We start from the raw sequence: 18,989 nt of genomic DNA on the forward strand, positions 1-18,989 counted from the left end.
AAGTCAGAAGAGGACAGACCAGAGAAGACCCCATGGGAAGGTTCCATGCACCTTTCGGCCATGTCCCAAGACTGACCATCAAAAATAAAACAAAAGACAAGAAAACTAAATTTCATTTTCTTTTCTTTTCTTTTTTTTGTTGTTGTTTAAAGATTTGTCCTGGGGATAGAGGGACAGCTCAGCGCTTAAGAGCACTGGTTGCTCTTGAGGACTCAGGTTTGATTCCCGTATGCAGACTGACATGCAGACTAACAACCATCTATTATCCAGTTCCAGAGGATCTGATGCTCTCTTCTGGCTTCTGTGGGGACCAGGTATACATGTATGTAATACACAGACATACATGCAGACAAAACATATATAAATCTCAAAAATGTAGGTGCATGTGTGTGTGCATAGACCAGAAGAAAGGGTCAGGTCCCCAGAGAGTAAATGGATATTTGTGAACTGCCTGCCCAGCATGGGCACTGGGACCCAGTCCTCAGAATAGAGCAAGTATTCTTAACCACAGTCATCTCTCAACCCACACCCCCACTTGGGTCTTTTCAAACCCTAAGTATTCACAAGCACCTTAATCTGTAGCCCAGGCTACAGTACCAGGTTCTGCCCCTGGAGTACCCCTGACTTCATCTGCATCTAATTTACTTAGAGAAACAAATACAGGCTATAGGGGTACAGCTCAGTGGTAAAGTCCATGCTTAGCATGCTCAAGGCCCTGAGTTCCACCCTCAGCACCACATTAAACGAACGACCGCCCAGCAGGGTCCATGGCATTCACCTGTAGTCCCAGTTACTGGGGAGGCTGAGACAGGAGGATTGACAATTCCTGGATATAGAGAGACTCCGTTTTGAAAAAAACCAACCAAGCCAAGTCTGGTGGCAACTCCTTTAACTTTAATCTTAGCACTCAGGAGACAGAAGAGGAATCTATCCCCGGCAATTAAACATAAAGATAAGGTGCATACTTGGAATCCCAGCACCAGAGATGCAGAGACATGATGGTTTCTAGTTTCATGGCCTTCCGGCCTGGCCTACATAATGAGTTCTAGGCCAGGAGAGACCTTTCTCAAAAAAATAAGGTAGATAGCATCAGAGGAACATGTGACACCCAAAACTAGTGGGCTCTAGTCTCCATACATGTGCTCATGCATCTACACACACACAATGACAAGCAGAAGCTGTGATTATGTCAAACCTACCTTCCAATTTGCCAGCTTTTTAAACTCTATAATTTTTATAACTGCTCCCATGAGAATACCTAGAAGGGAGAAAAGAAAGTTGAGTTGAAACACAGCCTAAGGTTACCTGGCTGGACTGGGCAGTGCCCTAGACTGGGTGGTACCCACTAGGGCAGGCTGTCCTAGAGCTCTGCAGGTCCGGGTCTGAGAATAAGAACAGGAATTGCCAGGAAGTGGGGTAAATCATCGAGTTTCCCAATTATATCTCAGGCAAACACACCACGGCAAAATTTAAGATAAGTGGGGAGAAGAAAACTCTTGTCACTGCTATGCCAGGTGTGAAGGGCTCACGGCCGGTCACCCTCTCTGGACCACCCAGTTTCAATGGAAAACAGCAGAAGGTTATAGGCCAGGCACCTCCTACACTGCTTATTCTTAGTCCTATCATTCACAAATGGGGGTGGGTGGGGTTGCTCAGCTGGTAAAGCCATTTACCACTAAGCCTGATGACATGAGTTCTAACCCAGGACTCACAGGCTACAAAGAGACCGACTCCCAGAAGTTGTCTTCTGACCTCTACATGGCACAACAGCAAGGGCACACAGACAACTGTTGGGTGTGTTTACAGTGAAGGCAGGTAGAGGTGAGCACAAGCTGGTTTGGAAACTGGCCTCAAACTGTATAACTAGGAGAGCCTTCAACTCCTGATCCTTCTACCTCTGATTTTTTTCCTTTATTTTTCTGCAATGTTATTCAACTTTGTGCCCTCTTATTTTTTAAAAAACACACTGGCAACAGTGATGCACACCTTTAATCCCACCTCAGGAGGCAGAAGCAGATGTATCTCTGTGAATTTGAGGTCAGCCTGGCGTACATAGAGAGTTCCAGGACAAGCTGGGCTACATAGTGAGATTCTGTCTGGAAAAAACAAACAAACAAACAAAGCAAGCAAAATTATCAAGTCCATACATGTTGCCCATATATTCTCTTGGATATGTGGCCTTCTACCAGGGGCCATTCCCCTTTAAAAAGCCTGCATTTCCCTCTCTCTCCCAGCAGCTGTGAGCTGTCTGGAAGGAGCAGAGATCAGCTGAGCTGCCTGGAAATGCCAGCTGTACTTGCTAAGCTGCAGCCTATGCTGGGGTGGGCTTTAGGAATGCTGTTGTCTGAGTCAGCTCTGCTTTTGTGAGTAATGCCCCTAAACACAGAGAGCCAGACAGCTCTGAACCAGGACCAAGGAACCCTCTCAAGGACATACAATTGGAACTGTTTTCTGGAGCAAGTGAAAAGACAGCTAGGACTTTGCTCAAAGCACAGGAAAGTGGAAGGGGAAGTGCTTTTAAGTGTGGACGGAGGTCCTCTTAACCTCAACACAAAAGGCCAATATGTGCTAAGTGACTGAAGGCCACATATACCCAAGGGGACATGTCTGCTTCCTTTTAGCCTCCTGTGGAGTTGTTTTTGACACAACAGTCAGACAGTCTTGAAGGAGCCACCTCAACATATGTGATACTATGCTCCAGCTGGAGAAGTCCATTTCCCATCATTTAAAAATTAGTTAATATATTTTATGGAGGAGTGGCATCCATGCTAGAGTGGAGCTCAGAGAACAACCTGAAGAAGTCAGTTGTTTCCTTCTATCCCGTGTGCAAGCTGGGGATTACACTCAGGCTGAAGGCCTGGCAGCAAGCACTTTTACCCACCAAACAGTCTCATCAGCCCCAGGTTACAGTGGGCTGTCAGTTCAAGACAACAATAAACCAAGACTCCAGCCTTCCCATCTGTCCCCTTGGACAGACTCAGTATTCTGACTTTTGTCTTTGCGTCATGTAATTGCAAGATGACTACAGTGCTCCAGGCATCACATCCCAAAGGAAGGGGGGGCTAACTTCTCTCACTTCTACCAGGGAGGAGAACCAAACCCCACCACTCTGGAACACTTCCCTTTGGCCCAATTTCTTATCTCCTCAACCAATCAGAGCAAAGAAACATGTGATAGCATGATAGCCAAGACTAAAGCTATCTGAGCACCTCCTTCCTTCTTGAGCACCACAGCAAGATGCCTAATCAAAATGAGAATTCCACTGGGTGGTGGCACACACCTTTAATCCCAGCAGAGGAGGCAGAGGCTGGAAGATCTCTGAGTTTGGAGCCAGCCTGGTCTACAGAAGGAATGCCAAGACAATCAGGGCTACACAGAGAAACCCTACCTCAAAAAACCAAAGGTGGGTGGGAATACAGCTTAGTGGGAGAGCATCCACCTGTCTGTGGTGCCCTGGATTCAGTTCCCAGCAGCAAAAACCACGTACAAGATAAAGTTTTATTTCCAGGAAACAAGTGGCAAAGGGCTCTTGCCAGGCAGCCATGTCTGCAGAGTCTGAGGGCCAGTGCTGATGTCAGGGAGTCATAGCACCCACACTTAACAGTCTGTCTGTATACGTATGTGTGCATATGCCCACAAGTAGGTATTGGACCCACTGAAGTTACAGCCAGCTCTGAACCACATGATATGGGTGCTGAGAACTCAACTGTGTGCCCTGAAAAAGCAGCAAGTGTTCTTAACCACTGAGACATCTCTCTTGTCCCTATTTTTTTTAAAACATTTTTTAAACATTCTTTTTTTTAAAAAAAAATTTTATGTGTGTTTTGTCTGCTGTATGTTTGTACCACAAGCATGTCTGTTGTCTAAGGGCATCAGGTTCCCTGGATGGTTATGAGCTACCATGTAGATGCTGGGAACTGAATCCAGGCCTTCAGTAAAAGCAGTCAATGTTCTTAACTGCTAAACTAATTTTTGCTCCCCCACCCCAGACAGAGTAACCCTATGTAGCCCTGACTGTCCTGGAATGTGACACATAGATAAGGCAGGTTTCGAACTAATATAGACCTGCCTGCCTCTGCTTCCTAAGTGTTAAGATTAAAGGTGTGTGCCCAGCTGAACATACATTTATTTTTTATTGGGCAAACAAGTGTTTTATCCTCACACATGTCTGTGCATCACCTGTGTGCAGTGCTCTAAGAGGCCAGAAGAGGATGGCAAATCTCCTAGAACTGGAGTAACAGGCAGTTCTGAGCTGCCATGTGAGTACTAGGAATTGAATCCGGATCCTCTGGAAAAGAAGCCTATGCTCTTAACTGCTGAGCCACCTTGCCAGTCCACCAATATTTATTCTTAATAACTGGTAAAACTATTCAGGAAAAGCCAGGCTGTGGTGGCACATGCCTTTAATCCCAGCACTCAGGAGGCACAGGCAAGTGAATCCCTGAGAGTTTGAGGCCAGCCTGGCTTCCAAAACTACAAAGAAACTCTGTTTCAAAAAACCCAAAAAGAAAAAAACAAAACAAAAAAACACCCAGCTATTCAGGAAACTGTCCATTCCCTGAAGCAGCTTTTTAAGCCCTTTCTGAAACGCCCCAGAAAGGGAGGGAGGCTCTGGTCTACAGGAGCCATTTGCCAGCTGGAAGGCTGGGGTCCTTCTAGCTCTAACTGTGACTCTGCAAGCCAAATGCCAGCCAACTTCTGTGGAGCAGGACACTGTCAGGTGAGATGCAGTAGGCCACAGAAAGATGGCTTCTCCATCACCTTTGGGGGTCAGCACCCTTCTCAGATTCTTCCCCGCCCCCAACACACATTGTAAAATGGACTCTCAGGCCCTGTGGTGAACTGTGGAAAGGTGACCCCAAGAGAAAGAGCGTTATTGTGTACCGGTGCAGTGTTCTGGACTGCCAGTATCACTTACCTAGAGAAACGACAGCCACACTCTCAGGCAGGAAGTGCAGTCGGTACCGGATCAGCAGGTGCACCAGGATGATGCAGATGGCTGTGAGAGGCACAAGAACTGTGTAAAGCCCCATCAGGTAAGAGACAGCAAGCTCAGGGCTTGCTAAAGGTCAGCTAACAGACATTAGGCAAACGAACAGTGAACAGTGGTCAGATTTTTAGTGTCTTCTTCCTTTTTTAAAAAACAACAACAACAACAGACTACTTGCAGAGTCTTTGTCTTGTGAGACAAAGGCATTTTCTGATAAACCTGACAACCAGAGTTTGATTACCATGACCAACACGCAGGAGAGATTCTCTTCTTATGAGGACTGTCTCAGATTTTTCTCAGACCTCTGAGTGTACATTTGCTGCATATATACACACACATGCATAATCTTTATTTTGTGTATACATGTGAGGGCCTGTATGTATGTATGTGCGCCATGTGAACGCAATACCCAATGGAGGCCAGAAAAGGGCACTGGATGCACTAGAACTGAAGTTAGAGGCTACTGTGAGCCACTGTGTGGGTGCTGGGAATTTGAACTTGGGTCCTTTGCAAAAAATGCTCTTAACCATCTCCAGTCCCACAAATGGTTTGTGTGTGTGTGTGTGTGTGTCTTCCTTGATCAAACCTAATTTTTCTTAACTCAGAATGAATCCACAGCATCTCATTTCCTTTTACAGGGGGGCAGGTCACATCCTGCTTCTTAGATGTCTGGACAGGACTGCCAATTTCTGATGTTTTTGCCTCTACCTTCTTAGAGTTGAGAGTATAGGTGCCCAGTTTATGCTAGGGACTGAACCAGGGGCTTTGTGTGCTAGGCAAGATCTTAATCAACTAATCTACATTCCCTGACTAAATAATACAACAGGTCATATGGCAAGACCCAGCCTTAAAACACACACACACATACACACACACACTGCGGGTGGTGGCCCACACCTTTAATCCCAGTTCTCCTGGCGGCAGAGGCAAGCGGATCTCTGAGTTCAAGACCAGCCTGTTCTACATAGTGAGTTCTAGGACAGTCAGGGTTGCACAGTGAAACACCTCATCTTAGGGGTCCAGGAGAAAAGCCAGAGAGATGGTTGGGGGGATCGGGGACACTTGTTCAACAACACGGATGAGAAACCAACTCCGAAAAGTCATCTTTTAACTTTCACATACGTATAAACACAAACACACTAATAAAAATAATAAAAACTTCTGGCCCCAAACTCCACTTTTGTGTATTTGTACCACTCTAAATGTCACTTCGTGGTTCAGATGCTAATGTGCATGGCTTTCCAGCCCTGAGGCCACACCCCAACTCGTTATCCACAGAACAGCACCAGCAGGGTCTTATGACATGACTAAGGCCAGCCTGGTTCTTACTTAGTAGTCCTCCGTGGTCTTGAACTCATAGCAATCTCCTGCTGCAGATTCTCAAGTATTGGGATTACAGAAAGTTGTTACCATGCTCAGCTCTAAAAATAATTATTTTTTTAAACTTATTTTTATTTTATGTGCACTTATTCGCCTGTATGTATATCTGTGTGAAGGTGTCAGATCACCTGAAATCAGAGTTATAGACAGTTAAAAGCTGCCATGTGGGTATTGGGAGTTGAACCCAAGTCCTCTGAAGGAGCAGTCAACGCTCTTAACCACTGAACCATCTCTCCAGCTCCTAGAAATATACTTTTTTTTTTCGGGGAGGGGGGGAGGAGTTCGAGACAGGGTTTCTCTGTATCTTTGGAGCCTGTCCTGGAATTAGCTCTGTAGACCAGGCTGGCCTTGAACTCACAGTGATCCGCCTATCTCTCCCAAGTGTTGGGATTAAAAGTATGTGCTACTACCACCTGGAGAAATAATTGTTAAAAGAAAATGTTCAAATGGGGTAAGGAAGTGGGTGAAGTGCTTGCCACACCAGCATGAGTTGAGTTCAGGCTGGGGAAGTGAAAACAGAAGGGTCCCTGGGACTCCTACCAGCCTGGCTGTGTCAGTGAGCTCCAGAGTCCCCAAGAGACCTTTCAGTGAGAGCAGTTGAGGAAGATACCTGTAATGGACCTCCATCTTCCACAGGCATGTGTGCATATACAGATATGCACATACTACACTTATACCCCAAACACATACATAAAATACACACACACACACAGAGAGAGAGAGAGAGAGATTGAGAGAGAGAGAGAGAGAGAGAGAGAAAGAGAGAGAGATGCTCTGACTGTGCGGAGCTGCTAACAGACCACCCTCAGACTTTGTACTGACAACTTTGGTTTCTTCAATCCCATCAAAAAGTACCAGATGGCCAAAGAAAACACTGTCAATTCAGAAGTCTGGTCCTCTTTTCCTTCTGCACTGTAAGCTATGAATTTGTGATGTTGTTTCACTGTAAATATTTAACCTAGTTAGTGAAGGAAAAAAAATAAAAAGGAAAGAAAAGGACATGACTCCTCCTAGGTCCAGTGGAGGAGAAAGTTTATTACAAATGAAAGGAAGAACATAGCTATCATTTTTAAAGAGGTGGGACCATGACTGGTGCCACGAGGGGTGGCGGTGGGTCACCCCAGAAAATTTGGGTATAGAGTTTATTTAGTGGGTTATGGAGGGGAAAGGGAAGGGGAAGGGAAGAAGGGGGAGGAGAGAGAGATGTAGAAGCTGCCTCTTCAGAAGAAGGGCAGACAGAGAGAAAAAGAGAGAGAGAGGGGAAGGGAGGAAGAGGAGGGGGACTGGAGAGGAGGTGGGAGATGGCTTGCCTTGGCAAAGGGTGGGGGGAGGTTGAGAGTAGGCAGAGTTTGTCTCTTAAAGGTACAGGGTACCCAGGTAACAGACCAGGCTAGCAGATTACAACAATAGCCACAGTCAGACACCAAGTTGGAGAGTCCAAAGTGATCATAAGTAGACTGAGCTAGCCCATGTGAGGAAAGGAGTGAAGGAGGGGGAGAGGGGAACCAGGTGTAGCTATATGTCACAAAAAGAGGTGGTAATCCAAACTCTGGATTATGAAGGGAAAAGCCTCTGGGCTAAGTGGGGGGAGGGTGTGCTATCCATACTCTTCAACAGGTAGGGCCACAGGAATGCTGGGAGAACCTGTCCGCCAGGTCTGCTTAGATATGTTATTTTTGTCCTGTTTGTCCTGGGTTTGAAACCTAGAATTAGAAGTGTCAAATTAACAATTAGAATAATTAGAAAATTCTGCACTCTCTTCCTGAGCCAAACCCAAATAAGCACAGGAACCATTAATACACTAGATGAGAATGGAGGTCTCTGCTGCTTATAATCTGTCTGTCTGTATGCAAACATGCAGGGGTGCACATGGAAACCAGACAGTGTGGTGGCTTGAAAGAAAATGGCCCCCAAACAGAATGACACTATTAGGAGGCAAAATCTTGTTGGAGGAAGTGTGTCACTGGTAGAGGTGGGCTTTTAGGTATCCTATGCTCAAGCTACATCCAATGTCACAGTTCACTTCCTGTTATCTGAAGATCAAGATGTGGTTCAGTTCCACTTACTCCCGAGACAGCATGACCAATGTGCTGGCTTCCAGAAGAGGGAACATCACATCGCAGCTAGCCATAGCCTGAACTGAGATTTCTCCTCAGGTGATGACCGTTTTGCAGAAGTAGATGGTAGGGATTGTTGTAGAATATTTGTATACACTGTAATGATGCGTCTCTGCCTTCTGATTGGTTTAATAAAGAGCCGAATGGCCAATAGTTAGGCAAGAAAAGGTTAGGCAGGACTTCTGGGAACAGAGAGAACTCTAGGAAGGAAAAAGGCAGACCCACAAGCCAGACGCAGAGAAAGCAGGGTAGTCAGTGCGGCAATGAGGTAACTGAGCCACATAGAAGGACACAGATTAATATAAATGGGTTAATTATAAAAACTGGTTAGGACCAAGCAGTGGTGGTACACGCCTTTAATCCCAGCACTCAGGAGGCAGAAGCAGGTGGATCTCTGTGAGTTGTCTTGTAGACAACCTAGTCTACAAGAGCGAGTTCCAGGACAGGCTCCAAAGCTACAGAGAAACCCTGTCTTGAAAAACAAAACAAAAAAACAAACAAAACCAACCAACCAACCAACCAACCAACCAATCAAACAAAAAAGAACTAGTTAGGAACTAAGCTAAGGTTGAACATTCATAATTAAGTCTCCTGTTGTTATTTGGGAGCTGGCTATGGTACAGATAAAGGAATAGCTACACTGTGGGCATGATAAACACCAATGACTGGGGGTTCTTCAGATCCAAAGAAAACTCCAATTCCTCAAACTCCAAAAGGCAGTCCAATAAGCTCAACTGGGACTACAGGAGCATTTCTGGTGGTTAGATAAAAACCAGCATTCCTCAGGAACTAAACTGATGCACATCTACCAAAGGAGTCACTTCCCTTACCTCTGGCAGAAGGGACATATGGCTACCTGTGGCACCTACTAGTATATCAAAGTTTACAGCCCCCATGCTCCCTCAGTATCACAAGTACCTGCTACACATTCCAACCCATGCTAGCACCCTAGCCCTTCTCACCTCTCATACCCAAAACCCTCTCCAGCTCACAGGCTTCCCTCTCCCCAGCTACTCATTCTCCTTATAACCCTTCCAGTCTCACTTTCCCTTTATGCTCTGTCCAGGTTTCTTTCTCTATGTTTTCTCTATTCCTATCCCCTGCTATGCTCCCTCTCTCACAGATAGCCCTGGCTATGTTTGTATTTCACTTTCCCTCTGCTCTGGACTCTTTCAGAAGCCTCTGGCTGTTCTTTTGCATCTACAATAAACCCCCTTCTTAACCATACTAAGGAGTGGTCACGACAGTTTATACAAGGACTTTGGCTGGGTAAACAGAAGGATTGTTATCTGGTAAACAAGCCTTTAAGCAGGTTTCTGTTTACCAGAAAAGCAGATCTCCCTAAACTGGGTTCCTGGCTGTCAGAAACTACCCTTAGTTCTCCAAGAAGCTCCCTTAATCTTCCCCCAAAGGTCAACTACCTCTAGCAGGGGCATCTAGTCCTAGTCAATCCCAACACCTGTATTAGCTCAGATCCTCACTGCTGACATATAACATCCGTTTGCCTTTCCACAATTGGCTCTTCTCTCTGCACCCCCACCAAACTGGTTTTAGCAATTTGATCCCCAATAAACCTTTCTACCCACAGAGCAGTCTAGTAGTTTCTCTGCACCATCAGTTCTATTTGGTGTTGAAGCCTAGGACTGACCCAGGGACCTTTATACCATGGCTAACTGTCCCTCCTTGCCTCACACTAGGAGCAGCCTGTTCTGTCTCTGCCCTCTCACTGGCTTGCTGGAACCTGCTGTCTCTGTCTGTTGGTTCCTGGAGCCTAACCCATAGAGTGGTGCAGATAATCAGGCAGCTTCTCTATGTCATCCTGGGGCCGTATATTATTGGATTCCCCACTCTGGCAGAGTTCCTGCTTGTGACCCTTCCCCTAACCCTCTCCCACCTCCTCCTCACTCTGCTTCCAAAGGATGTCTTCTCTTTTCTCAGCTTGCTCCCGCCTCTAACCACAAGCTCTTCCCATTCAGAAGTAACCTCATGACTCCTCACCACCTCTATTCTCTATCCCTCCTTGAATTCAGAGATTCCATTAGAGCCTGCTGTCTTATTGCAAAAGGCTGGCCTCAGTGTAAAGTAACTAATCAGTCTCAATAGCCAAAAAACGGCACACTCATTTTCAGATTCTCACAACTTCTGCCACACACTTCTCCGCTCTCTGATCTAGTCTCTACCTCTCATCACTAAATTCAGTTTGTAGGGATTCAAATGTCTTTGGATATGGATGATATTAACAATTGCCACGTGCTGTTCTACTTTATTAAAAAGGCTGACTCTGGAGCTCAGATCTGGCCCCCCTCTCCAAACCCAAGCATGCTTGTTTGCATTTCTTCCAAAGTGAAGAGTCCAAGAATAAGAATATAAAAATGTAGATCCCAAAATAAGTAGAAATAAATAAATATAAAGTTGCAAGCCTACGAGAATAAGAGCATCGGCAGCTTTCTCAGCAGCTTAAGGATTAACTATTACTAGTGGGTTATTCTGCTTTACAACCCATTGCTCTATTTGTGAGGCTGAAGCATCCCTCTGCAAACTTAGGATCAGCTTTTAGATACCCCGCCCCCAGCCACTCATGACCATAAATTGATGTGAGCTGAGTTAACTTTTAAATGATGAGATGCACATGACCTTTGACTTTTTGGTTTTATATTGTCCCATACTCTTCCCTGCTTTGCAAAACCGGCAGTGTCAGGGAAGGTACAGGGCCTTACACTATCAAGGAATGCCAGGGAAGACAATAGATTAAGTACAAACACTAGTTTAACTGAAAAACTGTTAATGGAAAATGCAAAGAAAGGCAATTTGTAACTGAGTTTTACCTTGAGATTGTAAAAATTCTTTTGTTATTGCCTAATGCTTGCTGTAAAAGAAGGAGTTAAAAAACTGGCCTTGCCACAGCCTTACAAGTCCATCTCTGATTGTGGTCTCAGCTAGCTGATAAGCTTTTTGTGCCCCATGGAGACTTATTTTTTAATTATTTTTTTTCCTGGAATAAAGTTTGCTTGTGGATTATTAGACTTTGGTGGTCTGTCCCCATCTTTGCACAACTCCCATGGACCCAACACAAAGTCTCTGCCCTGGTCAGGCTGGCCGTCTAACTCTGTGACAGGGAGGAGAGCCACACAGAGCAGCACAGGAAAACCCCCTGTGCTGAAACAGGAAGCAGTAGACTGTTCCTAGCAGGAGCTGCTGCTGCTCTCTCAGCCCTTTCTCAGCTGTTTCCTAGCTCTAAAAACGACAAAGCATATCATGGGGTTAGCTCTCTGATACACCCCCAATAGCTCTAAAACTTTTGCTAAAGTATAAACTTCTATATCCCAGAATTTGCAATCTACTGGGTGTGGTTTAAAAGATCAGTAAAATCTTTAACCAAGTTAGCTTCAAACTCGTAAAAGAAACAGTTGATGGTTAAAAGAAAAAAAAAACTATACATAGGTAATTTTAATTTGCTGCAGCATGCTTGTATGGAACTTGGATTCAATTCTTGTTTAGGAAAATGTTTTTTTTAAAAAAAAAAAAAGGAAGAAAGAAAAAGAGGCAGTTTCTGATGAGCTCACCATGGAGTAAACAGCACCATGGCCCTGCTGCCATCTGGACTGATGACCTCACCAGGATGGAAGCACCCACGTGTGCAGCAGCCGTCACCACTAAGGTTAAAGAGAGGGCACACTATGTGACTTCACTGTTTTCTTGGTTAAGGTGACCGCTGTTATAAACCAACTAAAGCAACACCAATAATGCTCTGGTTATCACTGTATCTCCTTTTTCAGACTAACAAGGCAGCAACAGACCTCCAAGATGATTTATTTTATTTTATTTTATTTTCCCTACATTAACGAGGCAACATCAGGCCTTCAAGATATTTTGGATCAGGATAAATTTTTGTATGATTTTTGCCATGAGAGTGAAAAATAACTGATAAGGATAAAATCATGAACAAGGGTATGGGAAGCAGGACTTAACATGTATTTGATTGTTACGGTTTCTAAATTCCTAAAGTTATAATGATTTACTCAGGTGTACTTTTTGTGGTCTGATCTTGAGGCAAGTTCTGGGACTGATGAAATTCTGAGATCAGTCTCTGGGGCAGCTCAGGGATTGGTGGGATTTCGTGTTCAGTCACATCTATTTGGCACTAACCAGCTTCTCTGCCTTCCTGCCCAGAACGCTTGGTGAGGACTCACTAACTAGACCACTTGTGCCAGACAGGGTTAAATGTCAGGCAGGGTTAAATTCAAGGTAAAGCCTTCCTTCTCAGCCAAGGGGCCATGGTGGACTGCTGTGACGAGCTTAAAGAACACCAGGTTACAATTCTAATGACTTCTCTCAAATAGAAACAAAAGTGGGGGCTGTGTGGCCAGAAGGGGGTTCCCAAGGTCACTAGGACACTAGGCACAGCAGTTACAGGAGGGTTAGCAAGTTCTTCAGTCACTAATTAATAGTTTCCCCTTATCAGGTCGACTTTGTTTGTCTGGATATCTAATCAGGAATGGCTGGCGATAACACAGGGACACAGGAAAACCCATACCTTTAAATGAGGTGTAATGCCACATGCAAGTGTTCCAGAGAGGTGAAGGCAAGGAGGAGCAGGAGTTCAAAATCATCCTAGGAGCCTGGCAAGGTGGCAGACACTTTTAATCCTAGCACCCGGGAAGGCAGAGGTAGCTATGTCTATGAGTTCCAGGCCAGGTAAAGTTATACAGTGAGACCCAGTCTCAAACAAACAAAACAAATAAGAAGCAAATGATCCAAGAGAACCTGGAGCCTCTGAGTACCTTGCAGTCCTTTCTGCCCCCAGGGGGATTAGCAGCTACAAGTCTCCAGCACGCCAATTCTTCAGTCAAACTAAGCTTAAGTGCTCCACATCCTGAAAGTGACCTTCAACATCCCCGCGCTGCACCCTCTACAACAAAAGGGCTGCAAAAAGTCCTTTCTGGCAGGTCTCATAGCCTCTAACTGCGACCATTGGTCAACATCCTCAAAGAAAATCATTAAAGATTTCTTTAATGTCTTTTGTTTCTTTTGTTTGTTTGTTTTGTTTTTGTTTTTCAAGATAGGGTTTCTCTGTAGCTTTGGAGCCTGTCCTGGAACTAACTCTTGTAGACCAGGCTGGCTTCGAACTCACAAAGATCCGCCTGCCTCTGCCTCCCGAGTGCTTGGATTAAAGGTGTGCGCCACCACCGCCTGGCTTGACATTAAAGATTTCTTAATCTGATAAAAAGTTTGCTGTTCCAGGAGTATGACAAGAGCCAGGGTGTGGTGGTGTCTGCCCACCCATGAGCCAACCCTGGGAAGGAAAAGGCAGGTGGACAATGGGGAGTTTGAGGTCAGCCTGGGCCTCACAAAAACAAAACATCAGTCAACTGACCAACTGACCGGTTGGTCATTACTATGGTGTTCAGTTGACTATTTACTACAATATGAAAATAAATGTAGAAAAAAATGCATTTGTCTTCAAGACCTAGTCCTAACAGGCATCAGAGAAATGATCAAACGGGGTATGATGGTAACCTGTGATCCCAGCAATAAGAAGGCAGAAGCAGGAGGATCAGAAGCTCAAGGTCAGTTACTCTAAGGTACAAAGTTTGAGGCCAGCCTGAATTGGCAGAGATTCTGTCTCAGGAAATACTAAAAATCCAGTTCTGCCTTCTGCTCTTCTGGAAATGCATAACCCAAAAGATGACTCTGGTATTACCAAAGAAGAGCAGATGGTAAGTAAGGCCTGGGATGGTGGTACTCGTCCATAATCATAGCACTTGGGAGGTAAAGACTGACTCCTACATAAAAAGTTCAAGGCTAGCCTGAGCATCCTGAGACCCTGTCTCCAAAAATGTGGGAAAAAAAAAAGGCAGAGCAGTAAATGCGGCAGCATTACTGTGTTACTGCCTGGCAGAGCACAGCCTTGTGTAACATTCCCTAAGCCTTTTCCTTATCCCTGAGATAATCTAAGCAGTGCTTCCCAACCTTCCTAACGCTGGGACCTTTTCAATACAGTTCCTCATGTGCTGACCCCTAACCATAAAATTATTCCCATTGCTATTTCTTAACTGTAATTTTGCTACTGTTCTTGTGAGGACCTGACTTTGCAAACTCCATTTTAAAGAAGGGGCTTCATCTTAAGCCATATAATAAGCTGGGGGTGGGCGATCTCAACTCCAGAAATGTGCTGCCATAGCGGAAACTTGAACAGATACCCTAAAAATAGCCAGTTAAGAAGATATGGAGCAGGCTATAAAATTTAATGAAGTCCAGATGTTCGATGTTCTTGGGAGGCATCCTGTCCTTAAAGATACCTTGGTCTGTAATTTATGGCTCTTTGTTAGGTTTTTGTGCCCCAAAACTGACCAATGGGTTCAGAAACTAACTACCTTATCCTATGTACTCCTTACCCAATCCCAAGAGGACAAGACATGAACTCCCCTGATTACTATATTTCCCTTTTAAAAGTTCTACCCTCCCAGGTCTCCCTGCCACACTTTCTGCACCCACTATGCTGGGGTGCTAGAAAGGTGTTGGTCCAAACTTAAGTTTGAATATTATTAAAAACCCTCATGTAATTTGCATTGGCAATCAGGCTCTGGGGATTTATTTGGGAACCAGAAACTTGGGCATAACATTCTGATTCACAATGTAACTTTTTCTGGTGGAAGCTAGAAGACATTTGGGTGTTATCTTCAGAAATGCTTCCCACCTTCTTTGAAACAGGGTCTCCAACCAGCCTGGAGCTCACTGATTCAAGTCAACTGACTAGTCAACGACCCCAAGGGATCTTCCCGTCTTCGCCATCCCAGCAAGGGATTACAAAGGCAAGCCACCACACCTGTCCAGATCAAAAGCTCTTTCATGGCCAGGATGGTGGCGCACACCTTTAATCCCAACACTCGGGAGGCAGAGGCAGGAGTGTTATTCCTTTGCGGTGCCTTTAAGGACTAACCACGCCCACTCCCACCCACTTCTGACCTCCTGGTCACCGTCTTAGCCTCTCTTCTGTCTGTCTCTTGGCGTGTATACACGTGTCTTTGTCTCTCTCTATGTTTGTCTTTATGTCTCTCTGTTTTCCTCTTAAGTAATAAATGTCTCTCTCTTCTCTAAGTAATAAATGTTTAGCTTTATATATAGCCTTATGTCCATTTACTCTGCCGTCCACCGCATCCAGCCGCCTGACTCTGCCGCTCGCCCAGGGACCTGCACTGCTCTGGCGGCAGCCTCTGCCTGGCTCACAGGCCGCTCAGGGCATCCCAACCTATCTTCTTTTTAAAGAACAAAAAGGAGGACCTCTATGAGTTTGAGGCCAGCCTGGTCTACAAAGAAATCTCTAGGACAACAAGGGCTTTACATAGAGAGATCCTGTCTTTTTTTCTCTCAAAATCTAAGACATTGTACTAAGGGTTTTCAGAACTGCTAGATCTCTGATGTAGCAGGTAACTGACAGCCCTGGGCATGCTCACCTAGGACGAGAAGGCTGAAGAAAATGGTCATGCCACTCGACTGCTCCTCCTGCTGGGCCTGCTCCCCTGTCTGCACCGGAAGGATGGGCTTGGCAGGTGTCGGGAGCACCAGCTTCGTGGTGACACCCAGGGTGGTGTGAAGAGTGAAGTTGAAGCTTTCATGGGTTGTGTTGGAGAACCTGTTGGAAATACACAAGTGGGAGTCAGGTAAAGAAGAGGGTCAAGGGAATTAAAACACATGTGACTGACTGAGGACAGAGTAAAGCCCTGAGGGTACAAACAGCAGGCAGGTCTTAAAGACTGGAGAGAAGCCCTGCCTACAAATGCCCCAGTCAGTGACCTCTAGTAACTTTGACCTTGGCCATCCAGAGGTCAGGAAGAAGGGGGTCAGGCCCAGAGAGAAAGAAATGTAAAAGGCTGGGTCTAGGCCAGGGATGTAGATCAGCTGGTAGGGCCAGCAATGAGGCCCTGGGTTTGATCCCCGATACTGTACAAACCAGGTGTATGTGCCACAGGCCTATAATCCCAGTACTCGGGAGGAAGAGGAGAAAGATCAAGAGTTTGAGGACATTTTTCAGCTAAAAGACCAGCTTGGGCAACATGAAACCCTGTCTAACAAAGCAAAAATGCTGAGCCCAAGGCTACCAAACAGTGGGTTAGGCAGGAGGACCACAAGTTAAAAACCTGCAGGGGGTAGTGAGTTCAATGTCAGCCTAGGCAACTCGGTGAGACCCTTTCTCAAAATAAGTAAAAGAGAAGATGGCACAGTGGCACCCACCTGTAATACCAGCAGAGGGGAACCACAAGTTTGCGGCATACCAAAATCGTCTCAAATACATGACTAAGAACAGCTCGGCTGTAGAGGGCTTGCTCAGCATGCACCAGACTCTACAGGTCAATCCTCAGTAGGATTTCTTACCAACAAAAATAACAACAAAAAAGAAGAAATGCTGTCTGTCCTTTGAACTTAGTGAGGGTAGCAGGGTATGGTAACCCAATGGTTGCAATCCCCGCACTTGGGAGACAGAGGCGGGAAAGTTAGGAGCTCAAGGCCAAGGGCCCCTTGGGCTACATAGTGATGATACACAGTGAGCTGAGGATCAGCCCTGTGGGCTACATGAAACAGTCTCAAAAAGGAAAAAACAAAACAGATTCCCGGAGTGGGACTGGAGTCTCCCATACCTCAGGTTCTACACTATTTACTGGGGGCCTTTCGTGTGTTAGTCACATTTCTGCTTGGATTCTGTATGCACTGTATGTCACTCGGGCTTGAACCCAGGACCTGTGTGTGGCCAGCAAGGCTCTACAACTTAGATCTCAGTCCTTTTAGGATTACGTCCATAAACTGAAAAAGTCACCTGACTTTGCCCAGTTGTTGTGCTCAGAGTGCCCTAATCTACTCTGCTAAACCCTTCTCGAATGTCAGAAGGCTCAGGTTGCCTGCTCTGGTACACCACACGCTACCCACGGCTTTGGTCCTTGCTCTCCTTGTTAGGTTTCCGAGTTAATACAGCAGTGGCACAGTTGGGAGTGTAACAGGTGGTAACCACCGAGCAGCGCTTCACTCCAACATCCAGTCACACAGCAGATCTCTAGAAACTCCATAACTGACCAAGGCTCAAACACACACTTCGAACCATTTGACCCCACGTTATCTCTTTAGTCTTGAACGGCCAAGGCCTACTTTAGCATCTGGGGCAGCATGCATACACAGTGAGTTCATGACTTGGTACCTGACTGGCCAAGAGATACCTGAAATGCATGATCCCAGTACAAGTTCGGTGTCATTTAGGGGTTCCTTTTTCATTTTCAGGAGCTCATTCCAAAGACAGAATTTGTAACATCCCGCAAGAGATGGCGTCCTGCCAAGTAGGAAGATGGACTAACAGCGGCACATGCCCAGATAGCGGGAGTTAACCTCATTAGGGAAGACGCTCTCTACACTGTCAATCAGCGGCCAGCGCCTCACTCCAAAGTACTCGCCCTCTTCCTTTTCTTTCCTGCCTGGGATGAGGACTAAACTGGGGACTCACGGAGCTACAGCCCTTTCTTGGTTCAGGCTTTGGAACTTGTCACCCTCCTTATCTCTCCTGGGGATTCAAGGTTTGGGTCACAAGGTATTTTTCTTCCTGACTCCTCGCCCCTCACACTACTCATTTTCCTTCCAAACATTTGGCAGGGTCGGAAAACACCCTGCCTACACAAAGCCTCCCGCGATAACAGAACAGCCGCTCCCTGCGGGCAGCTCCTGGCGCCCAAAGGCGAGCGGAGCGGACAACCAGCGGCTAATGAATGAATGGAACTGCCTGAGAACAGACATCAACACTGAGGTTGCTGATGTTAAGGAGGACGCGAGCCGCCTGTGTGGCAATGGGAGGACTTCCTGGAGGAGGAGGAGGAGCGCCTGGGACACCTCAGATAACCGGAAACTGGGAGAGAGAACTGTGTTCGCGCTTTCGCCCGGCTACGCTACAGGCCTGCGCGCGGACGCCAATGTATGACCTCGGGGAGGCCGCAGGGCCCGAGTCCTCATCCCACCCCCCGCCGACCCCGGCCAGCTGGGCCAGAGCCACTCTACCCGGGCGCCCGAGGCCCGTTGTCGCCCGCCGGCCCGGCCCTGCCGCCTCCGCCACCCTGAGCAGCCCACTCACTCCTCCTCCGCCATCTTCTCCCCCATCCTGCGAGCCTCCGAGACTACCGAGTTGGACGCCGCGGGGCTAGCGGAGCCTGCGGCAGCTTCCGGCTTCCGCTGCGGGTGGAGGCGGGGCTTAGCCGCCCAGGCAGACCCTCTGCCCCGTCGTCTCGGTGGCCCAAGAGTGGGACGACCTCGGGGGTTTTCTCTGCGCCTGTTCCATCCGAGCCATGTGACGGTCTTGCCCCTGGACTGTCCGACTTTTTCCGGTCACCGGGCGGGAAGGACGTGAGGGAAACTCTTCTGAGATCCCGGTGACTCAGCTGTGAGCAAAACCGTCCTCCCCGCTTTTAATTCACAGGGCTAAGAATAGAGGGGTACGGATTTCTGGGCATCCGGGCAGGCTGTACCAAGGG

General features: G+C 46.5%; 1 protein-coding gene across 6 annotated transcripts in view; it reads right to left on the reverse strand.

The window, feature by feature from the left end:
• Slc9a8 (solute carrier family 9 member A8) overlaps positions 1-18,719 on the reverse strand; it is a 54,697-nt gene extending 35,978 nt beyond the window's left edge. For 3 of the 6 annotated variants that reach the window (XM_085696992.2, XM_048441133.3, XM_085696993.2), the window contains exons 1-4: positions 18,593-18,719; positions 15,942-16,120; positions 4,919-4,999; positions 1,200-1,258 (exon numbers count right to left, since the gene is read on the reverse strand). In XM_085696992.2, coding sequence (XP_085553118.2) covers positions 1,200-1,258; positions 4,919-4,999; positions 15,942-16,120; positions 18,593-18,618 — 345 coding nt within the window. In that variant the 5' untranslated portion in view covers positions 18,619-18,719. Of the gene's footprint in view, positions 1-1,199; positions 1,259-1,986; positions 2,067-4,918; positions 5,000-15,941; positions 16,121-16,719; positions 16,843-17,693; positions 17,804-18,592 lie in introns of those variants that run through there. The other 3 variants (XM_085696990.2, XM_048441136.3, XM_085696994.2) reach the window with 3 other exon arrangements.
• Positions 18,720-18,989: the final 270 nt, after the last annotated feature.

This window comes from Myodes glareolus, chromosome 10 (assembly GCF_982192425.1).
Source record: "Myodes glareolus chromosome 10, mMyoGla1.1, whole genome shotgun sequence".
NCBI lineage: Eukaryota > Metazoa > Chordata > Mammalia > Rodentia > Cricetidae > Myodes > Myodes glareolus.